The sequence below is a fragment of the Moschus berezovskii genome, chromosome 15, assembly GCF_049115385.1.
Source record: "Moschus berezovskii isolate FMDL1 chromosome 15, NW_MosBer_1.0, whole genome shotgun sequence".
Taxonomy (NCBI): domain Eukaryota; kingdom Metazoa; phylum Chordata; class Mammalia; order Artiodactyla; family Moschidae; genus Moschus; species Moschus berezovskii.
Genome location: NC_142474.1, coordinates 5104850 through 5128735, shown reverse-complemented (window position 1 = coordinate 5128735; position 23886 = coordinate 5104850). Strand labels below are relative to the sequence as shown.

Below are 23886 nucleotides of genomic sequence, written 5' to 3'. Positions count from 1 at the left end.
GTTCTCTAATGAACATACCTTATTGAAGCTACACACTGTTTGCTCCAAGTAATCTTGTGAAGATTGCTTTTCAGTGCGGTAAGAAAACAAACATTCTAATGATGAGCTTTTTTTCAAGTTTAGGCATTGCTTGTTCCTTGAAAATGTCACTAGACTTAGTGTCTCTAAAGTTCTTTATTCATCCTGGTTTTTGCAAAATGTTTGATTTATTTGGTCCTAGGGATTTATTTTCCTGCTAAGCCAGCATAAATGTCGTCATTTTGTGAGCCTTGGGAAGAAGAGTGTGTGGCTATTATTGTAATAAGGGATATTGCTTCTGCAATAGCTTCAGTTATTTATGTAATGATAGTGACCCAAGTCTGTGTCTAGCAATATGTATATGGATTTTTAGTTCCTATATAGTTTTAGATGTAGCTTTGAAATATTGAGCAAATCCTCCTGAGGAAAGATATGGCATGCATCAGCTTTCAAAAGCTTCTAAAAATTGATCATATATTATTAGAAGAGGTTTACTGCCTCCTTCCATCCCATAGAAAATGTGTTTTTTATGTGTCCAGGTCTAAGAAGGCAGATGACCAGAAGGTCATGCAGCTGTTGCCCGTGGCGATGACTAGAGGAGGAGGGCGCGGGGCTCTAAAGCAGTTTGTGCTGGTGGTGGTGGTGGTGTAGCCACTGAGTTGTGTCTGACTCTCTGCGACCTCATGGACTGCAGGTCACCAGACCCCGTGGGATTTCCCAGGCAACAATACTGGAGTGGGTTGCCATTTCTTTCTCCAGGGCATCTTCCTAACCCAGGGATCGAACCTGTGGCTCCTGCATTGACAGGCATCTTCTTTAAAACAATTGCATCTGAATATGTTGAAGGAGGAGGGAAGATGTACTAATTTAATTTGTTGAGGTACAGCTATTTTTGGAGAAGGAAATGGCAACCCACTCCAGTATTCTTGCCTGGAAAATTCCATGGACAGAGGAGCCTGGCGGGCTACAGTCCACGGGGTCGCAAAGAGTCGAACATGACTGAGCAACCGAGCAACAACAACACACCTATTTTATGCTGGATCTTGTTTGAAATAGTTACTCAGAAAGTTGCTTTTAAATTAAATATACTCAATAAAGTAAAATTTGCTTTGACAGAAGTTAAAAAGTTAGATGTCAGGTAACATGGAGAAGTATGCTTTTTACAAAATAATCTGCTTATCGACACGGCAAACAGAAATAATTTAATGTTTTCATTTTTTTCCATGTATTTCACAAGTTTAGACACATAATAATACATACCAGATAAATACGGGGGCAGAACTTTGTGCCAAAGCCATGCTGCCTACCCTTTCCTTACAGAAGAACAAAGGAACAGCATTCATCTTAAGTGTAGAAATACTATTGTGGATTTTTTAAATTTCCTACTATTTTAATCTCCTGTGTTCCTCTTGATATTTGCTAAATAGTTGCAAAAAATGAATCGAGCCTGCATTACTCTTTTTTTTTTTAACTCTACCTAGTTTTAATGGTTTTTCTTTCTCTGAAAAACAGTGATTTGTTCATTCTGAAATCTGAATGATCAGATGCAGCTGCATTTTTGTTACTATTTGAGTTTAGGGAGAGGGAGGTCGAGCACTCTGAATGGACACAGAGATTAGCAGAGGAACTGTTAGGCTGACGGAAGGAGAAGAAACACCTATTCTTTGCATAGTTTGAGATTTAAAGACAGTACAGTGGATATAGTTGAAAACTAGAAGGAAAATAAACCAGATGGATTAAGATTCTTTTTTCTTAAAGTGTTATTACTGAAGGAGACGACGGCTTTCTACTGTTAGAAGCGATAAAGGAAATGACAGAAAGAAGGTCAATAGGGTTGAATACTTAAAAACTTAGAACTGCTTTAAAACTTTTATTACTTAGATAACGTGCATGTGCTGCAGAAAACCATCGGGAAACAGTAGAAAATAAAAAATCCCTCAATCATTCTCCCACGTGGCAGCTCTATTACAATGGCGTTTTATGATCATGCTCCCACACTTAAAAAAACTTTTATGTAGGGGAAATTAACTTTAAATGTGCAAACATATAAATTGGAAAAGTGGTTTCCAGCACAGACAAAGAATTGATGGCTTTAAAATATGTAAAAAGCTTATAAGAGTAAGAAAAATGCTTATATTCTCAAAGACTGGTAGGCAAAGACAGACATTTGTTCCATTGTACATCATTGAGCAGACGTTGAGTGCCTGCTGGTAAAGGTAAAGGAGTGCTTACTCTGCACAGAAAGAGCTGTTAGAAGGGACAGACGTGGCATTTTGTCATCTGTATGTTTTATTCCAGTGTTTTGAGGCATAATTAAGATATAAGTGAAAATACATGGGAAACATTTTTCTTTAAACTTTCAAAAATATTGTAGGCGAGCGTGTGTATAAACTTGAGTTGGAAAGCCGTTTCTTAAACAAGACTCCCCACAAAAACTAACAGTAAAGGAAAAGATTCATAAATTGAACTGTGTTGACATGAAGAACTTCTCTTCATCAGAAGACACCGTTAACACTGGGTGGTCTGCAGCAGTGGCCTGCTTATGGATCAGGTTGTCCTTCATTGACCCGTAATGTGCGGTGCATGTGCTTCTACGCGTGGTGCCTGGCGTCCGTCATTGTTCTCAGGCACAGTTCAGCGCTAGAACCCTTGAACTAATCCCCAGGAGGAAGCGAAAGGAAATGCACGTGTGGATGGAGGTCGGGGCTTCTGAACCGCTCGTTCTGCTTCTCCAGGAGGGATCAGATCCCAGTGGTGGGAGTGGGTGTAGGTAGAGCATCCGCTTGCTCAGAGCTCTAATCCTTCTGTTTTACCGTCAGTCCCTGATGAATAGTTCTGGGCATGTTTATGTGAGTTCCGTGTGACAGCACCTAGCCCAGAACCTCGCATCTCTTTGGCCATCTTCCCCACTGGAGCACAAGGTCCACAGTGGCAGGACTTTGCCTGCCTTGTTCACCCTCGTATCCTTATTGCTTTCCACATAGTCAGTGCTAAATAAATATTTGGATGAATTGAAGAGATTCAAACATTGAATCTAACTAAACCTTGCTTCCTTAATCCACATGTGCTGAGTTCTTTGCAAAGCCAGGCAGAAGAACTTGGTCACCACTTCCTCTCTTCCCCGAATTGTCATTTTACTTTTGTGGCTTCACTAAAGAACTATCACTTTAGAATGCTTTTGAGCATTGGGCGCATCTTCCTTCATCATCTTTAATCCCCAAATGGTGTGTAGAAAAGTACACTTACATCTAGAAGGTATTTAGAAAACTCACTTGGTGGTAACAATAATACAAAAGCCTTTTCTTTGATTATGGTAAGAGAATCTTGTACTACTCTTGGAATATTAAACAAATTCTTAACCAAAGCTGGTTTCATTTTGACATTCTGTTTCCCTCCCATTCACACTCCCAGATTATCCACAGAATACCATCAGTTTCATAAATATGGTTCTCAGTTATTTCAAAATAGGCATATTGTGTGGTTTCCTAAGGTCCCTGTACGGAAATTAACCATGGAGGGAGGAAGCTGGTGGTTGGCAGTCTGGTTCCCTGTAAAGCAAGGTGTGAACCTTCCACTCTCAGATGTCTGCCAGCTACTTGTGTCGTTAGTCAACTGTGCCACTGTCCTCAGCAAAGTGCCCGAACCCCAGGGCCTGAACACTTAAACTGTCCTTATGGAAAGCAGAAGGTAAACAAAACAGAAGTGAAAGTGGATTCCGTTTTTTAGACTCTTCTCTTACAGGAATGGTTTTGTGGTTCTCGGCATTTAAAAAAAAAAATACTCGTTCCAATATGTTTCATTGACATCAGTTACTGTAAGTCTGATTCATTTTCTGCCCATTGATTTCTGCCCAAGGTGAAATTTATGACATTTAACAGAAAACGAAAGTGATGTTAAAAAGCAACAAAAACAAAAACCAGATACTTTAAGGATTGTAAAAATAAGGTTTACAGTCAGTGACCCTTGAAAACACAATTTTTATATTTCTTTGTTAACTATTTGAGTGTGTAACCGTAGAGTTGTTAAAAATAAATGATAATGTTAACGTTATATTAAGCTTCCAAAGGGTAGTATAATTTACTCTGAAGATTTCTTTTTAACCTTAATACCCTGCAGCTTTACTCCAGCCCTCGCGTGTGGGCACTGACGTTTACTGCAGGGGTGGCTGGGACCGCTCCACCTTCGTGTCTCCTGTCTCTACACGCTGTGTTCCTCTGCACTAGCCTCCGAAGTACCTGTCCTTTGAGTTCTGTGCAGAGTTTATCTTCATCTGTTAAGGTCTGTTGTTTTTAAATTTCAGTGGTTATCAATTTTGTTTTCAGATTTCTCATTTATTCTTTCCTATCTTATTGTGGCTTCACTTATTCCTTCCTCGATGTATATGTAACATCTTTTTTATACACAATTTCTTTATTTATCCCTGATCTGAAATATATTTATCTTTAAAGTGCCTGACAAGTTAGCAGTAAATTTCATGCGAAATAGTTATTTTTCTGGGGATTCCCTGGTGGCTCAGACAGTAAAGCGTTGGCCTGCAGTGCAGGAGACCAGGGTTCAATCCCTGGGTCAGGAAGATCCCCTGGAGAAGGAAATGGCACCCCACTCCAGTACTATTGCCTAGAAAATTCCATGGATGGAGGAGCCTGGTGGGCTACAATCCATGGGATCACAAAGAGTCAGACACAACTGAGCAACTCCACTTCACTCACTGATTTTCTGGTTGATCACCTTTTTCAGAACTAGGCTTTTGTGTTGCTGTGTGTTTCTCTTTTTTCGGTGTTGTGCTGATGGTTGATTTTGAGTGGGAGGTCTGTTTTTTTCATTGGTTCTTGTTTTGGTTTTGAGCCTGGCTATGCCTTTGTGTTTTCCTCTGTATTTAATCGACCCTCACTTTGTGTTCAGAGCTGAAATCATCCTCACCGCCTCCACCGTTGGTTTCCCGGTCCCCCTTGCTGACTGTGAAGGGTGCGCCACACTTCCCATGCCTGCCCTCATCTTCTCGTTTGTGGAGAATTTGTAAAACAATTTGATTATGCTTTTTCCCATGTCACTTTCCAAATGCACATAATTGTTCTGGTAGTGATTTGTAACTCCATTATCTTTGAACCTCACCCCCGACCAGTGGACAAGATGACCCAACATTTCCGCGAGCTCTGGCAAGGATGATCGTTGTAGATCCTACTGTCTTTTAAATGCAGGGCGGTTGTGTTCATTTCTCCTTCCTCTATTTCAGCTTACCCCATTAGATTCTGAGGTTCTTGGTTTACTTTTCAGCATCTTTTTCTATTCAGTAGATAATCATTTTAAACTTTAAACCAAAGCAAACTTGCTACTAGTTAACTAAATTTTAAACTCTTTATTTTGTAAGCATTGTAGATTATCTTACAGTTTAGCAGTATTGACTATGACTTCTGGCATATTGATTATATAAATGGATAAATATAGTCATTTCCTAAGGTTTGTTGGAAGGGCTGAAGCTGAAGCTCCAATGCTGTGGCCTCCTGATGTGAAGAGCTGACTCCCTGGGAGAGACCCTGGTGCTGGGAAAGACGGAGGCCAGGAGAAAGGGGCAGCAGAGGACGCGATGGTCAGGTGGCGCCACTGACTGACTGGGCACGAGTGTGAGTAAACCCTGGGAGACGGCGAAGACCAGGCCAGCCTGGCGTGCTGCAGCCATGGGGCGGCAAAGAAGTGGACATGACTGAGCGATGACTTAGCAGCCAAACAACAACAAAGATCTTTGTAGTAAATTATGTTGTTCCATTAACTAGTGTAGACAAAGAATACAGCATTGCTTTCAACCTGAAAGATGTCGAATATCTGATTTTGAAAGTTGTGTATTTCTCAGTATGCTTTACTATACAGTAATTTTATATTCTCATTTATAATGAGATTTATGAGTAACAAAGTTTGTTCAACACAAACGTCACTTTGAAGATTTGGTTGCTAAAATTCTAGTCCAGCCATCCCTGCCCGCCCCCCACTTCTGTATATATCTTCCTATTCAGTGGTGACTACTTGCGAGAGTTACAGGAAATGTATCCCGTGTATGTTCACTTATTATTTTAAATTATTGCCTCTACTGTACTTCTGTATTTCCCTTTGATCTAGCTCTATTTCTGAGAGCCAGTAGCTTCCTTGAAGTACTAGGTAACAGCTCGAAAAATCAAATTAGGCAACCATGTGTAAAAAGAGGGTGTGGGAAGTATAGAAGATATTGACGGTACTAAGGGGGTTGCAGTGCTCTGCAATTCTAGCAAGTACAAAGTACCACTGGGGCTTTTTTCTTCCTTCAGACATTTAAAACAGATGGCTGTCTGAGTCATCTAAAAATAACCATTTACGCTTTGGATTTGTGTTTTAGTAGCTCTTTTAGTACTATCTTGTTGAGAGGCTGTGTGATTCAATTGCAAAGCAAAATAGTGATAATAATAATTATTGTTATTATTGGAAAGCAGGAGTGGACCAGGCCTTTGCTTAAACACATTCCCTTTGAAGAACATTTCTGTCCCACACTATGAAGCAGGCTGGTATAGAGTTAAGGACTCTGAGCACCTTTAGAACCATTCCTTAGTTCAGTCATGAGAATTAGGTTGAACGCCCACTCTGGGCCGGGCTGGTGTTAGGAGGGTTGAGAGTCTAGGACCTTCCCTGCAGACTCCCAGCTTTAATGCGACACTGGCTCCACCTCATCACTCTTGGATAGTTTTAAGAGAAATAATGCATTTTACGGTGGAGCCAGAGACATTCACCCTATTGTGGGACTGACTAGAGAAGGATGTTTCAACCAAAATTGCTGGGTTTAACTTAACAAAGTGCTGTAAACATTGGAATATTTCTGCAAACCTGGCTTTTATGCCTGTGTGTCTCCAAAAACTAGCACTCTTACGTAAAGCATTATCAGCTTTACGCCATGTTTGACTTTTGCCTAATCGGATTTGGGAGGTATTTGAATAATGGATAATGAGCTTTCCTGTGAATAGAGAGACTGATTGACTCTGGGCCCTAGTTCACTCTGCCCCCGAGCTTTATGAGGGGCTCATTGGGAGGTCGTCAGTCATCTTGTTAAGTGAGTGTGGAAGGATGGGGAATCAGAACCCCAGAAATTTTTCAAGTAATGATGGTTTCTGCCCTACCTTGCCTCTTAAGATTGATTTCAGTTCAGATGTTTTGTGTAAATTTTATCAGGCATCTTTATCCCAACTTTCTAGCCCAGCTCAGTCATAATTTTAAAAGAGCTTGCTTTTTTTTCCTCTCCCATGAAAATGATTCACTGTAGAAATGAGGCAGATCATTTTGGGTACCCAGTGCCTATATAAAATGACACGGTGTAATTCAAACCACTCACCAGTAAGCTGTGACTGACTGAGCGTGAGCCCTCCTTTGGCTGCACACCATCAGACGTGTTCTCTAGGAGAGCGTGAGTGTTTGATGTCTGTTACACATGATGCTTTCTTCTGTCACATTTCTGAAGAAAGCTGTACTACGAATAGGAAGTAGGCTCCGGAAGAGCCAGTGAAGCGCCATCCGAGGGAGGGAGACGGGCAGCTTATGTGTTCGTTGGTGTAGGCCATTTCACTGTTACAAGTTCTCATTCAGTGTGCTCTCATCCCTGAAAGGATGAGGTGCACTTTGAATGGTGCTTGGAATGTTGAATGGGGTTTTTTAGGGAATGCTTCTCAGAGTGTGTTTCATGGCAAGTTTACTATTTCCTTCTTGGCTTTGCTCCTAAATTTACCCAACAGTCATCTTCTCATCATCAGCTTTAAGGCCTTTATTCTATTTTATTTTCTCTGTGTGGATGTTTTACACACTTCCGTGGGTTCTTCACTCTTTGGTCAGAGTAGTAAAAGATCTAGGGATGCCGTATATTGTGATGGCAGTCTCCTTAAACTTGATCAGCAGTCAGTGATCTGCCTTTTCTGCAGCTGTTGGGAGGCTGGCTCACCGTTGATACACTTTTAGAATGCAGAAATCTTGTTTTGCTGTAGTTCTGTCACATTTCGTGGTACAGTCATTCATGTACTTTTTCTAAACCAGTATTGGTAGTTAACTTTTAATTTTACAGCAGCTTTTATCACTCCTCAATATTAATACTATAATCCTGGCATTTTATTTTACTGAGTGAAATGTAAACTCTTGTATTTAAAGCCTGCATATATTTCTCATATGCAATTCTGAAACAGAGAAACACTTACACCAGGTTTGTTTTATTATTTGTTAATTATACCTCAGAATTGGTTAGACAACAGGGACCTATTGTATAGCACATGGAACTCGGCATAACTCTGTTATGTGGCAGCCTGGATGGAAGGGGGGTTTGGGGAGAATGGATACATGTCTGTGTGTGGCTGAGTCCCTTCTCCATTCACCTGAAACTGTCACAACATTGTTAATTGGTTATACCCCAGTACAAAATAAAAAATATGACATTTGGGAAAAAAATAAATCAGGAACCAAAAAGAAATTGGTTAGAAAAACTGACTGAACTACATATTTAAGATCTGTGGGAGAAAAAAAAGAAAAGATCTGTGCATTTGATTCTTTGAGTCTACCTTAATTTTAGACTCTTCTTTTAAAGGTATTGTGTGAATAGCTTCTATTTTCGCAATATTTTTATTAGCTGTTTCAGTGTGTTCTCTTCAACCAAAAAAGTACAGTTTACTAAATCCTTCGGCTGCATAAAATCAGTCGCACACTGTTGTTATTTTGGCCCTTATTTCCTCAGAATGAATATTTTTTCAGTGGTTTATTCATATCAACTATATCTTCCATCTTCTTTCAGTCACACCAGCTGGACTGATCAAGATTGTTTCATGTCATAAGGCAAATTTGTACCTATTGGTGAACACTTCCAAAGAACAACTAGAGTAAGAAATTTAAAAATGAGATTTTTTTCCCCCTTCAAGTCATTTTTCTGTGCTGTGCAGCATTTTCCCTAAAGCTTAATCTCATCCATAAAAGATGTGATGGATACATTACTATTAGAGTAATTTGTTTAATCTCAAGTGGGTTTATAATATATTATCATACTTTTCAATTGCTATCTATCTTGCTCATATGAGTCAAAAACCTTGCCGTTTTGTAGGTTTTTCTTTTAAATAAGTAGAATAGCAGAATGTGGACTTTCTCTTTAAATCCAAGTTGAATGTATACATGGTTTAAGAAGTTAAATACTACCACAGTGGTCTTATCATCCAGTTATTTGCTGCCCACATCTCCCCATTCCCAGTCTTTCTCTTTATGAATGACTTTTGAACTCTTTGAGCCTGCTTCGAGCTTGCATTTATTTCTAGTTTTTAAGGAAAATGTTTATCCTTTGATTCATTAGTTTTTTCCGTGAGATATAGGATGCCATTTTCTTAAGCAGCCGTCCCTTCTGCTATTGCTCTTTGCTTCCCCTCCCCCATTCTCCCAGTATGTTATATTTTTTGGTGAAAGCCATATCCATTGTTTACATTGTTTGCCTAGCACATAGTCACAGATAGTGTTGTACTGTCATGCTTTCCTTTTTAATAGATTTTCTTGTAGTTAATAATTGCTTTTTCTTCATTTGCAGTTTCCTTACTGCCTGAGTCACCAGGGAAGCCCCTACCTGTTGTTAACTCTTCTCATACCTTCTGAGAACCTCTCACAACAGTTTCCACAAGCTCAGTTAGCACTATCCAGTAGAAATACAGTACCAGCCATGTATGTAATTCTGCTTTTTCTAGTAGCCACAGAAAGAAAGGGGCTTCCCAGGTGGCGCTAGTGGTAAAGAACCCGCCTGCCAATGCAAGAGACATAGGAGACATGGGCTGGATCAGAAAGATCCCCTGGAGGAGAGCATGGCAACCCACTCCAGTATTCTTGCCTGGAGAATCCCATCGGCAGAGGAGCCTGGCGGGCTTACAGTCCATGGGGTCGCAAAGAGTCAGATACGACTGAAATGTTCTAGCATGCAACAAGAAAGGTAAAAGGAAGCAGATGAAAGTAATAGTATAGTTTGCTTAATCCAACATATTCAAAATATCATTTCAACCAGTTGTCAATGTTTCAAGTATTTGAGATATTTTACTTCGTTTTCTTAGTACTAAGTTATCAAAACCCGATGTGTGTTTTTTACACTTGCACAGCATCTCTTTTCAGATTCGCCACATCTCGGGTGGCTCATGGCTACTATATTAGACAGAGCAGGTTCAGGTGATTCCGCAGCTGCAGCTCTGGTCTTAGAGGAGGCATCCCTCCTGGACGCCTCCATCCCTCTGTCTGGGTTGCTTGCTCTGAAGACTGACCCACGGCGACCATCTCGAGACTAGTTTGCTTTGCTTCTGGTCTGCAGGTATTCTCGTTTCCCTCTGGTGGTTTTAGCCGGTCATGGTGGGAATGGTGGACAGAGGCATGCTGTTGGCATGTCCATCTCTTGAGTTACTCTGGTCCGGTCTGGTTGCTTGCCTTCTGGGGCTGGTGCATAGCTGTCATCCTGGGGCCTCCCCCACCACAGCCTCTGTGGAAATTTCCCGTGCCTTTGCTCTTGTGGTGGATCCTTTTTTGTTCGTTTGTTTTTCCCCTGGGTATCTTAACATCTTTCTCTTCCTTGGTTTTTTTTTCCTTCACTCAGGTAGAAACTCCAGTGGATTGCTGAGAAAAGGGAGCAGAGGTGGTGGGGTTTCTGAGACCCTGAAGATCTGAGCTGTTTCTCTCATTCCTTCTTGCATGACGATTATTGGGGCTGTGTCTAGAATTCTAGGTTGGACATCATTTTTCTTCAGAGTTTTGAAGGCATTGCTCTATTGCCATTCAGCTTTCAGTGTTCTTGCAAAATCTGAAGTCATTCAGATCCCCTTAACTTCTGAAAGTGAACTGTTTTTTCTTCATGGAAACTTACAGAATCTTCTCTTTGTTGGTGAGATCCTCGACCTGCACATTGCTGTGCTGCAGTGTGGGTCTGTTTTTATCATTTTGCTGAGCACTTGATGTGTCTGGTAGATTTCCTTGAGCTATTTTTTAATGTTTTCTTTCCTTGTATTTTATTCTGCTTAATTTTCCATTGTTATTTATTTATTTAGGCTGCTTTGCCTTCTGGAAAGGCAGAGTTTCTTCTACCTTTATCTTCTGACTCTTCAGTTAAGCTTATAATTTCTGCCATCTTGTTTTCAAGTTCCAAGAGACATTTTTATCCAACATCCTGTTCTTAATCCATGAATGTATGGATCTTATTTTTCTGAATATATTAATGATAAATATATTTTTAAACTTTGGTTTCTCTGCACTCTGTTTCCTCCAAGGGGCTTGTTTTCCCCTGTTTTGTTTTTCCTTTAGATCTCTTTCATACTAGAGGTTCCTTCCTCTGATATCTCTTAGTTGGTGGTCTGTGCGTGATGAAGATGGGGGGCTTCCGGGGTCTACTGCAGGCTCCCAGCAGGTGCACGGGGCTGGTCAGCACGCATCTGACCTCCAGGCCTGCAGGTGGGCTGTTATTTGCATACCCTCGTTATGGTATCTTTTGGTCTTTCCTCTTGTTTGCTCATATCACCTGGACGAAGCTCTGCCCCCTGATTCACATTTTCCAGAAAGTAAATCTCCAGATTTCAGCAGAGGTGTGAGTCGGCAGGCACCCAGCAGCAGGAAGGGGGAGGTGGGAGTGGAGATGCAGCTCCCCTTGTCCAGCCCAGCCCGGCCCCGCCCTGCGGTGAATCCCACCCCTCGTTCCAGAAGCAGGCTTCCTGCCCTTCTGGAGTGTCCTGTGGTGGAAACCAGGCTGGCGCTCTGCTCTCCCTGCCACGGGCTTGTGACTGAGCCTCCTCCCACCTGCCAGCTGTTCATCAGCCTGATTGCCAGCTTGCAGAGTGGGGCTGCTGGCATCTGCTCTCCTGTTCCCTCACTGCAGGCTTGTCCTTTTTTTAAACGTTGTGGTGAAACATACATAATATAAATTTGCCATCATAACCATTTTTAGGTGTGTGGTTCAGTGGCATTGAGTATGTGCACAGTGTTGTGCGAGCTTGTCATTTCGTGATGGTGCTGGTCAAATGCAGACGTCAAGGAGAGATCCCTGAGTGGGGTTCTAGTGGTGATGTAGGAGAGCGAAGTGGGATGTGTGGTCTGTCTGGCAGGACACGCGCTGCAGTCTTCTGTGAGTCCAGGCACTCACTCTTTCTGACAGTTCAATTTAATGGGATTTGTTTACCACCCCTAGGATGGGGCTTCCCAGGTGGCGCTAGTGGTAAAGAAGCCACCTGCCGATGCAGGAGACTTAAGAGACGCAGGTTTGATCCCTGGGTCAGAAAGATCCACTGAAGTAGGAAATGGCAACCCATTCCAGGATTTTTGCCTGGAAAATCCCATGGACAGAGGAGCCTGGTGGGCTACAGTTCATGGGGCTGCAAAGAGTTGGACATGAGTGATCACATGTGTGCGCGCGCGCACACATACGGGAAAGTGTTTGGATGGTTGTTTGGCAGGAAAGGGCATTTTATCTGCTCTTGATAAACTGTAGCTTTACAAGAGGTTGCAGATGAAATTCCCAGGCCTGACACAGAAGGCTGTCCAAGATCTGATCGCTACCCACCTGTGTACTCCCTCCAGCCCTGTCGTTCCTCCAGCAGCCCACTCAGTGTCCCCGTGCCAAGTGTGAACCCCAGCCCCTGTGCCCCTGCTGTGCTGGGTGTTCTGAGTACCGCGCCCCGTTTCTGTCCGCTTGCCCTCTCCACGTTGCTCCAGCTCCCGGCCCCGCGCCGCCTCCTCCCACCCGCGGCATGCAGTTGTCCTCCTGTGTCCCTGCCGTGACCGTGGACACGCCTCTGAATTAGTACCATGCCTTTCCCGCGCCCCCCGGTCCCCTCTGATGGTTGCTTCTGTGCCCGTCTTCCCGTCTTCCTCGGTGCTTGGCACACAGCCCACACGCAGCCAGCCGGATTCCTGGTGCCAGAGATTTCAAGAGAGAACTCTCTGTCTCTTATTTTTGTAGGATATCCGACATGAAGCCAGTGACTTCCCATGCAGAGTGGCCAAGCTTCCCAAGAACAAAAACCGAAACAGGTACAGAGACGTCAGTCCCTGTAAGTATTCACGCACCACAGTTACCTGCTCCCATCCAGCCGGCTCCTTCGAGGCTGCGGGCCTCTCAGACTCCTTTAGCCCCGGGTTTGGTAAAAAATCAATAGCAGTCAAGGTTTATGACTTGATTGTTTCCTATAATAAAGGTATTAGAGACTTAGAGTAATGGTTCATTTTTCCGCCCATGGAGAAGGGATAAGGTTTCAGTTTCTAGAAAATACAGCAAAGTTCAAAGCACTTTTCTTAGCTTTGACTATTTTAATGATGAATCATTTTCCTACCAACTGAGTGTGTGTCATGGCAGGCATAATATAACCCCTTCTGGGTGAGTCGGTGACACTGTTGTTGGGACCCAAGCATTGTACTGGCCAGTAGTGACGCCCTGCACTGGCACGGGTGGCGGTGGGGAGGCTCTCGCCTGCCGCCTCAGCTGGAGACGCGGTCAGCTCTGCTCGCCAACCTCATCTCTCCCCCTAGCCCACCCCTCCACCATCACTGTTTTTCTGGCTCTTTCCTGCTCTCAGTGTGCCCGCTGGCAGCCTCCTCTGCCTTCTGAGTAATTGGCTGTCAGTCCACGGATATCTCGAAAGTGAATAACTGTGTTAGAATCTGTGTAAAGTGAGAAAAACTGGAGCGGAGGGAAGGACAGGTACTTCGCCGCCGCCTCTAGGTCATAGAGAGCCTTGGGACTCACCTCCACGCGGCGTCGCCCAGCAGTAAGGGCTGTGGCTGCAGCAGCTCCACAGCAGTGCCCTCTGCCGGGGACGTGACAGTGCCGCCAGGCCCCCAGGCAGGCCTGTCCTGCCGAAGCCCGCTGCGGGGGCAGCTCCCAGTGCCCCCCGCAGGAGAGTGGCCACAGTGCCTCCTGCACGGATGGTGCAGCGCCCCAGTCCGTGGGCGGGGAGTGAATCAGACCTGGGCTGGCGCTGAGCAGTCTGCCTCCGATGGCTGCCATGGCGCCCTGCCCCTCTGAGCTGCACGGCCTCAGGCGGGTCACCCTCTCCTCTGGACTTCAGGCACACAGGGATCACAGAGGCAGGCCCCATCAGCGCTTAGCCCGGCACTCTCAGTGTCGGCCGTGGTTGGGACGCTCAGAAGCTAAAGCGCCTGCCTGGAGCGTCCGCTGTGCAGGTCTGGGTCAGCTGACAAAGGATTTTGCCCCAGTGCCCGATTCTCTTGATTTAACACTTCTAGGCTGTGGCCCCACATAGATTTTATTTCAAAATAGTGCTGATGGCCTCTTCGCAGGGAATTCTGCCATGAGGCCCTGGCCAGCTGCCCTGCGCCGGAATCCCCATCACAGTTCACACCGTACACACGCTGCCCACCGAGCCCTTGGTCTGTAGCCTTTGCTGTACTCACTCTGAATTAGGCAACAGTATTATCTTTCATATTTCTTTTATATGTTTTCTATCAGTATTCATCTAAATCATTTTGTAAACCAGCTTTACAGAGAAAAAAAACAGCATTTGAAATATTCTTCCAGAGATACAATTCCCAAACTTTTTAACCAGTCTTCACTCCTTGCATTTTTCTCCCCTACCTCCACTCTTTACTAGAGAAGGTAATTTGCTTTTAAAGTTATGAAGGAAATGGGGAACAGCTCAGCACTCAGAAGATAAATTGTCTGCCCAAGGTCACCACCCAGTGCTGTGAGGCCTCTTATCTCCGTGACCCATTTCAGTGTCACCCAAGCATTTCAGTGTGTACCAGCCCTCTATGATGAGAAACATTATTCCAAACAATGGTTGATTTACTCAAAAACATCTCTTTGGAACGCTTTCCAATCGAAAGCCCCTAACTGCTTATCCCCATTAAGTTTTCCTTTCTCGCTGGGCAAGGGGAGAACTGTTTATGGGTCACCTGAGTTTGCCATCCCTTGTGTTGCACCAAAATAAAAACACCACCTGCGCTGGTTAATGGCCCTGGCAAGATAAGGAAAGTTGCCCTTGGGAAAATAGGGCTTTTGTGACAAAATTGTGGTAAAGAGGAAAAGAAGTGGCTGTGCTTTTTTAGTAACCTGGGGCAGACCTTTCAGATGCAAGTGTATTTTTAAAATCTATTTTGAAAGTTACTTTTAATATATTTTCAGTGTTGTGTTTTGGATTCAGAGTCTATGTTTTCCTGTTAAACTCTCTTTTAAGTGTCTTTGATTGTGACGTTTATGTTATACTTGAACTTTTTTAAAGAAAACCTTGTATCAAGGAATTCAAAGTATGAATTTTCACACTGTTACATACTTCAGCCATTTAATCTTGGAAGCATTAGGCCCAGGTGAGGCTGACATGTGATCATAAATCTTACCAGCTTGGTTCATTGTACCAACTTGAACTCTGGGGACTGGGTAGAATATTGGTGGATTTTGTTGCCTTTTAAAAATCAAAGCCATTGCATTTTACACTCATAAAAGTATGTTTAAGGCCTCAGAGAACAGATTCCTTGACATCCCCTCCCCGCCAGTCTTCTGAGTTGTGAGGACAGTAATAAATATTATAAGACAATAAAGCCTAGAAACAGATTTCCCAAACAAGAGTTAATAATCTGTGTTTTAGTGTAAGTTGTTTCTGTTGATATTTTGTATTGAGTTTCAGATACTTTCAAAAGCCTTCTGAAAGTACTAGTTGTTCCCATTATTGGAGACACTAATTTAATCTCGGAACAGTTTGGACTCAGCCCATGTGAACGTCCTGAGCGCCTCACTCGCCTTCTCTGCTTTCCCGGTAGGGCGCATCGCCTGTGCAAGCACTGAAGTCCCGCCGGATTAACCTTGCATTCTGGTTTGCCTTTCAGTTGATCACAGTCGGATTAAACTTCATCAAGAAGATAACGACTATATCAATGCTAGTTTGATAAAAATGGAAGAAGCCCAAAGGAGTTACATTCTCACCCAGGTAAACAGAGAGTCTGAATTTTTCTCTAATGGTTCTTGCCTCTCTCGATGTCAGCCTGAGTTTGACAGTGCCGTTATCCACACCTCAAATGAAGTCTTCAACATCTTTTAGAAGATCAGGTTTCTAACCCAAAAAGGCAACATGGAAGGGAAAAGTCTTCCTTCAGAGATTCAGTCTGGTCATGACATGAATCTTTTCTGGAAAGTATGGCATTGCTGGGTTTGTAGACAACAGCAGTGAAATGCCAGCGTTGTCTGGTTTGTTGGCAGTAGCTAGAGGAGATGGTACCTGTGTTGAGTCCCTAAGTATTTGCCTCAGGGCATCAGGACTGCTTATGGACGTGTAGGAGGGTTAGTAATCGACCAGAAATCTTTCTCCAGATGGCCTTTCAGAACCCCTCTGCGTGGCCCTCATTCTTCGGGGGTGGCGGGGTGAGTTAGGCTATGTGGAGAAGCATGCAGAATCCCTGGAAACTCCTGCTGGTTTTTGGCATCTTATGGAAGAAGAAATCACAGCAGTGGTTTCATAATTGGCCTTCTGTGAAACCCTGGTATATGACCCAGAGACCGTAGGGGTCTGAGGGGGGAGGGGTCTCTTTTAACCGATTTCCTCGCGTCTTTGTCTGTGGCTGGTCCATTGATCTGTCTGTTCAGTCGCTCAGTCGAGTCCGACTCTTTGCGACCCCGTGGACTGTAGCCTACCAGGCTTCTCCGTCCATGGGATTCTCCAGGCAAGAATACTGGAGTGGGTTACCGTCTCCTTCTCCAGAGGATCTTCCCGACCCAGGGATCGAACCTGGGTCTCCCGCATTGGAGGCAGACGCTTTACACACAGTCTAAATCTCTCTCTAAATCCTCATTTCCTCTTTCCATGTCAGTTTCTCAGGCTTATATTAGGTTTGGGTCCTAGGGTGACTGTGAACGTCATAACCCTAATATTTGGAGACGAAAATGACAGTGAAGCTAGGAAGCACAGGGAACAAAGTGTGCTTTGGGGCGGTGCATTTTCCTGGTGGGCCTTGTTGACTGTCCCTTTTGTTCTATCCGGGTTCCTCTCCGCACGTAACCAGAGTCGGCCCGACACTCCCCCAGTCATTGTACGGAACATCAGTCCCCAGGCCCTCAGCCCGTGGTCCTCCCAGCCCTTCTGGGGTTGGGATGAGCGGCAGGGAGACCTTGGTGGCAAGCCAGTGGGAAGAGGTTGTGGCAAAGTGGCTTCTTGGTAACTTCTCTTTTATAAGTAGTCAAGTTTCTTACTTCCTGATTTCAGCCATTCAACTTTGGTCTGGGGTCAGCAAGCCCAAAGCAAAGATAGGGTATATGAAGTCAAACGGGCATTAGGAAATCACCGTGAAAACTTTTACCCTGCTGTCCTCCGCACTCCCACGCCCTCGCAGTTGCTTGGCACATCTGAAGTTCCATCTGTCCATCAGATTGTGCCCCGGATGTATCCAGCTGCTTGCTGACATGGTCTCCCTCTGCCCTGAGATCTGCATAAGGGATTCAAGCAGCCTGGCCCCAAAGTTGCACCGCTGGACAGTGGGACTGAAATCATTTCCATGCCACAAAACCAAGAACACTATGCCTGTTTTTAAGTGTCGTTCATTAAGCAAATAATGCAAGGCTCTTGTCTCATTTTTCAAACCTGTGGAGAGTAATGTCACGGATACTGGCCTTCACACCCACCTTCAAGTATTGGCTGTTTGGTGTGTGTCCTTTCAGATCCTATATGATTCTAGTCCCTCAGACCCGTTCTGGAGTGGAGTGATGTTTGGGGCCGTAACAAGAACCCTGGCTGTGGGGCCCAGTGGCACCGCAGCCCTTGCCCACCCCCCGACTATCTGTGTGTCTCATCTCTTAGGTTCTGTGCTTCAAGGATGAGGAGAGTCTATGGTCAGGTTAGCCATTAATAGTAATAATAGTGATAGCTCACACTTTATTGGGTATTTACTTTGTTCGGGTCCTGTGGAAAGGTGTAGTAAGTCTGTGACCATCTTCACAGCCCTGTGAACAGGTGCTCTAATGATTAGAGAGCTAGGTGGAGAAGCTGTGGGAGGAGAGGTAGAGTGATCTGTCTGAGGTCATGCAGATGGGACCCTTCCCCATGCCGCTGCTCACCTGCAGCCAGCAGTGTTGCTTGCTGGCCCTCCCACCCTGACGCAGAGACCTCTGGTGCCCTTGCTCCGGCCAGCCCAAACCAGAAACCAGAATCAGTGTTTTCTCTCCTCTGTCATTCGGCTCTGAACCAGCTCTGAGATACGGAAATGACCTTTCGGTGCATGGTAGAAAATAGAACTGTGGTTACTGACCACTAGGCAGGGAGAGGCGGGTCCCAGTCTCAGCCACGGCCACCACGCTACCTGAGGGCGCTGCCGTCCACTCACTGCCGACAGCGAGCTCGCACCAGGACGGCTTTGTATGTCAGACGCACACACTGTGAACTGTGTTTGCAGGGCCCTTTACCCAACACCTGCGGTCACTTCTGGGAGATGGTGTGGGAGCAGAAGAGCAGGGGCGTCGTCATGCTCAACAGAGTGATGGAGAAAGGATCGGTGAGTCAGTTACCCACTTTTCACGTCTCTGTCCGCGCGGGTGCCAGGCCATCAGGGCAACATTGATCTGTTCATTTCCTCAGATTGCTTTTCATTTCTGTTAGAAGCAGTACGTAATCGCATGTTTATTGTAAGCAAGTCAGATAAAGCAGGTGAGTTTAAAGGAGAGAAGGGTCAAACGGCCCCTGCCCTGGTCCCCGCCCCGCCCCGCCAGCCAGCCTCCCAGCTGACGTGTGCATCCCCCGCAGGTGCACATCGCCCGCAGGTGTGTGTGTGTGACGTGTGACTCGCCCACACCTGATGCGTGGGTCCTGCTTTCCTGTCCCCTGTGCTTCGGGTGCTGCTCTGCTGGCCCCGTGGAGTGCTGCAAGCAGTTTCACTTTGCAAAGCATGTTCCTGCTGCGTCCTGATCCTGCCTGCTTTCTCTGGTAAAGTGTCCCTTTGCACAGCCAAGCGGTGGGAGCAGCTGGATGCAGATTCAGCCCCATCAGATCCGCAGACACTGGGCCCCTGGCCACACCTTTCACAGGGACGGTGTCTGCTTGCGCTTTACTTCAGGATGTGTGGGCCTCTCTTCCGAGGACTTTGCAATGTGAACCCGTTTGTTCAGGCCACCTCCTGCCTCTCCTCAGTCTCTTCTGCCCCTATATCCAGAGCGATCTTTCTAAACCAGGTCTCCCACACCTCTTGCCAGCTGAAACCTTTCTGGGGCTCCCACTGCCTCCCAAGATATACGCCATGTGACTGCTGGACCGGGCACAGCTGGGCCCTCGGTGGCCTGGGCCCCACTCTCTCCCTTCATCACCCGACTCCAGCCAGAACTGACTTGTATTTTATTAAAAAAAACTTTTTTTTTTTAAGTCCCTTGCCCCTTCTCTGGACTAATGACCCAAATCACACTCACCCCCTTCTAGGAACGCATGTGGCTTCCCTCAGGTCCGCATGGCTATGCTGACCTCCCCTCACGTCTGAGGGCACAGTGTGGTCTTCCCGCAGGGCATAGGTGCCGCATCCTCCTCCCTGTCCTGCCCTCGCCCTGATGCCCACTGCCAGCCGCGCGGCGCTCTGCAGCCTCCAAGGCGGAGGCCCCAGGGGAAGAGAGCTGAGGAGCGTGGAGGCCAGCAGGAAGTGGGGCCGGGCCGGTGCTGGCACCGTGCTCGGGCTTAGTGGGGACACCGCTGGCCTGGCTTCCAGAAGGACGTGAACACTCCAGAGAAGCCCGCCTCTGGGGAGGGGACCGTCGTGGCCCACAGGGGAAAAGGACAAGTGTGAAGCTGAAACCCGTCAAAGGAAGCTTGAGCAGTGAAAACCTGAAGGGGTAACGCACCCGCCTTACAGACTCATACCTCTCTCACCAGAAAGGACGGGGCTTGGCGACAGCAAATGGCCCTCTTAATGACAGTTCATGTTTAAAATCGTCTTTTTGCCTCTGCCTCCTTTGCTGCAAAGAAAGGATTTGTTCACTCTACAGAAACAGATAAAGCTCTTATCTGAATATTCATTACCTGAATGTTCAACTGCTGCAGCAGTGTGTTTTGTCTGAGAAAAAAAAAGTCTTCAGTGAAAGTGGTTTTTTAATTTTCTCTGCAGTGGCTTGATTAGTAAAACACAAAGTTGCAAACGTGAAGTAAGCCCTTACCCACCACCTTTCTTGTCAGCAACTTTGAATAAAGAAACAAAACGTCAGGTCCCTGCCACACAGGTGCTCCGCACGGGAAAGTGAACCATGGAGGCCGGCGCGGGTGCTGAGCGCAGAGGCGCGGCGGGGTCTCCCAGCCCCGGTGCTGCTGCTGCTCTGGCCGGGTCGCCCTCTGCCAAGGGGCAGGGGACCCAGCCTGTGCCTTGGGGCATCGCTGGTCTCCACCCACCAGCTGCTGGGAGCGCCCTGCCCGTGGCTACAGCCTTTAAAAGCGCCCCAGACGCTGCCGGTGTCCCGCGAGGCAGGCCTGCCTGCTGTTCTGACTCACGCTATCGTGGTTTGGAGGGCTGAGAATTTTAAATCAAGACTGACTTACTCAAAACCTGTCAGAGAAGGTAGCATTTGCCTTTTATTTGTTGGTCACTAAAAGTTCAGGTGACACCTCTTCGCTGTTTGCACATGGTTTGCTCCAGCTGCTGTGGTCACAGGACACCAGGAAGGGCATCCAGGTACTGAAGTCGCGTGTTCCTCAGCAGGCTCTGCCCTTGGTGGTCTCCCACCCAAGGCTGAGCATAAACAGGCCACAGCTCCACTGTGACGTCCTTTCCCCTTGGACTGCTGTGCTGGCTGTTTAAAAGAAAAAGGTTTTATTTGTAGTTGACTGTGGTAATGTGGCGTAGTCCCTGTTTTCTCTGTAGCTCTTTTTACCCTAGGTCACTTGGGCATGCAGATTGGCATGGAAAGCAGTGTATGGTTTATAGTTCTTAAACCTTGTTTGGGATAAACATTTTAAATTTGGCATCAGTATTATCAGTTATCACCCCCATCAGAGCTGGCCAGGGGAAATTATAAGAAATTGCAGTGTCTTGTTCGCGCAACTAATCTAATTATAATTTTTCCACTACAGCCTATGGTGAAAAACCAGCTTGCAGAGCGCTTCCATGTGATGCGTGTGTTTTCCGGGTTTTGCCTTTCACCAGATAGTGTCCCGCGGTCCCCTCGCATGCTCTGGCAGACCTCCCTGCTACCCTTCTGGGACCTGATGCTTCCTGGGGGACAGTTGTGCAGAAAATGATTGTGTGTGTTAGGGCAAGGTCGTCCAAGTGGCCAAAGTCCTCATTCATTCCATGTAGAAATTGCATTTAGGCATGAGGCAAGCCACTCCAGTACTCTTGCCTAGAAAATCCCATGGATGGAGGAGCCTGGTAGGCTGCAGTCCGTGGGGTCGCTGGGGGTCGGACACGACTGAGCGACTTCACTTTCACTTTTCACTTTCACACATTGGAGAAAGAAATGGCAACCCACTCCAGTGTTCTTGCCTGGAGAATCCCAGGGACGGGGGAGCCTGGTGGGCTTCCGTCTATGGGGTCACGCAGAGTCGGACACGACTGAAGTGACTTAGCAGCAGCAGCAGCAGCAGCTATCGTGTATATGTATGCAGGGGCCAGGCATGCAAGTTGTTTAGGCAGGGGGAGTAAGCCAGGCCATGTTCAACCTGAAGCATCGCCCGGATCTTTCTCTTGCAGTCCCTACTAGAGATGCTGTTTGATTTCAAGGACTTTCAGCCTCGGGACCCTGGGTTGTGTATCACGGGTGCTTTAGGCTTTGTCCATCTCTCTCACACTCCACTTTTAGTTCTCCGTGTTCATCATTCTCTCAGCCAAATCACCCATCAGAGGGTCACCTCAGATGACTTTTGTGGCTTTTTCTCAACATGCCCTAGCTGTTTGAGAAGAACCCGAGAACTCTCACACCGCCCTCCTGGTGATGACAGCATCTCTAACAGGTGCCAGCACTGGCGCTGGCCCTGGCCCGTGGCTTTGCTGCCACCTCAAGACATGCCTCCAGTTTAACTCAGTAAAGGACTGCTTTCCAACAAAATAATCTCCTTTTCCGGTCCCTATGTATCAACTTAATAGGACCATAGGAAATAGTGATCTTGTGCTGCTTCTGTTTTATGTGTTTACAGAAAAAAACTTCTACAGGAAATGACAGAGAGCAGACTGTGGCATGTTGCTGGAGATGCCTAAGAGTTCTTTGAAGAACTCCTATTTTTAAATAAGTATTGGTTGATTGACACTCAGTGTGTGCCAAAATTCCTCAGCGATAAAGTTTCAGAGTCTTGGTCTTTATCCAGATAACAGAGATTTGTGAGGCTTTATATTCACCTTTGAAAGTGAGTGCTTGCTGTGTGGAGATGAGATTTAAAAGACTTGCCTCTCCTGCCCGTGAGCCGTGAAAACACTGGCCTTTTCTCTGAGAGCAACTGGCCGTCCCGCGTCTCTGCTTCTTGGCCTCAGTCTCTGTCTGCTCGCTGCCCTGGGTGCCCACTCCAGCACTCGTGGCTCTGGGCCTCCCATGGTGGCTTCTTTGTTTCTGGTGTCTCAAGGCGCTACGCAGATCTGATTATTCCAAGTGTAGGAATAAATGCCTCCTTCAAACGTCCTCTAAAGTCTTGCTCTCACCTGCCTCGCCCACTGTGGCTAAGTATGCAGTCGTGATTGTGCGATGCCACCAATGCGTCTGTGTCCTGAGTGGCAGGATCACTTAGATGCTGATAGCTGGGCTCTGTTCCGGGGTTTCATTTTGGCAGCTGGGCTTCCCAGAAGGCACTCGTTTTAAAGAACCCGCCTGCCAGTGCAAGAGACTTAAGAGGCGCAAGTTTGATCCCTGGGTCGGGAAGATCCCTGGAGGAGGGCATGGCAACCCTCCCCATCTACCTGCCAATTTTGTCCAGGGTAGTCATCAGCAACCAGAAATGTCTGGTGTAGAAACTTGCCTCACACGAAGCATTGCCACTGAATTTGACCCAAATTCTCTTTCTTGACCTCTAAATGAAACCAGGTCTTCGAGAGCTTGCTTGCTCTAAGGAAAATGTTAATGAGATACATTTAAATCAAGACTCTCAAGTAGTTGCTGGGATTTTTAAACTTGAACTTCAAAAGGACTTTTCTGAACTGAACCAGACCAGAATCAAAGGGTGGGATGGGGCAGGAGGTTATCCCCAGCCTTGGAGGATCCCTCTCAAGCCTTCTCGATCCTGGTTTGCCTTTGAGGAGGAGAAGGGGATGACAGAGAATGAGATGGCTGGATGGCATCACCGACTCGATGGACATGAGTTTGAGTGAACTCTGGGAATTGGTGATAGACAGGGAGGCCTGGCGTGCTGTGATTCATGGGGTCGCAAAGAGTCAGACACGACTGAGCGACTGAACTGAACTGACAGCCTTCAAGGGGCTCCCTGGTAGCTCAGCAGTAAGGAATTCGCCGTATTCTTGCCTGGAGAATCCCATGGATGGAGGAGCCTGGTGGGCTACAGTCCACAGGGTCGCAAAGTCGGACACGACTGAGTGACTTCACTCACTCACTGAAACAAATCAGCATACACAACCCCTCGAGCTTTTCGCAGTCTAGTCTTGTTACCGTCCCCAAGGTAAGGAGTCTGCGCTGTGCCAAGGTAACCAATCAGGTTCTTGATAATCTTTGAAATGGCTGCATGAAGTCCTTCCTGAGAGACTGAACCTTGTGTGCAGGCTGGCTCCTCTCGTGAGTGACAGGGAGGGGATGCGACACCTGGAGCACTTCTCTGCGCGGATACCCAGGGCAGCTGGGCGCAGAGTGCACATCCTGTCTGCCCGCCTCACCCTGGCCTAGGTCCTCACAGGCCCCTCCCCATCTCCCCAGGAGGGAGGCAGGTTACGCTGATGGCGGCTTCCAAGGTCAGAAAACCCTGGGTTTGGGGGTTATCA

General features: G+C 46.2%; 2 protein-coding genes across 5 annotated transcripts in view; one reads left to right on the top strand and one right to left on the bottom strand.

Moving 5' to 3' along the window:
- PTPN1 (protein tyrosine phosphatase non-receptor type 1) overlaps nucleotides 1–23886 on the top strand; it is a 63796-nt gene that overhangs the window by 30326 nt on the left and 9584 nt on the right. For 3 of the 4 annotated variants that reach the window (XM_055393593.2, XM_055393578.2, XM_055393585.2), the window contains 3 exons: nucleotides 12968–13058; nucleotides 15847–15947; nucleotides 18400–18498. In XM_055393593.2, coding sequence (XP_055249568.2) covers nucleotides 12968–13058; nucleotides 15847–15947; nucleotides 18400–18498 — 291 coding nt within the window. The remainder of the gene's footprint in view (nucleotides 1–12967; nucleotides 13059–15846; nucleotides 15948–18399; nucleotides 18499–23886) is intronic. The other variant, XM_055393602.2, reaches the window with a different exon arrangement.
- The window catches only part of RIPOR3 (RIPOR family member 3), an 89707-nt gene continuing 86349 nt past the window's right edge, over nucleotides 20529–23886 (bottom strand). The window contains exon 22 of the transcript XR_016039075.1: nucleotides 20529–20764. The gene's annotated coding sequence lies outside the window, so the exon portion shown is untranslated. The remainder of the gene's footprint in view (nucleotides 20765–23886) is intronic.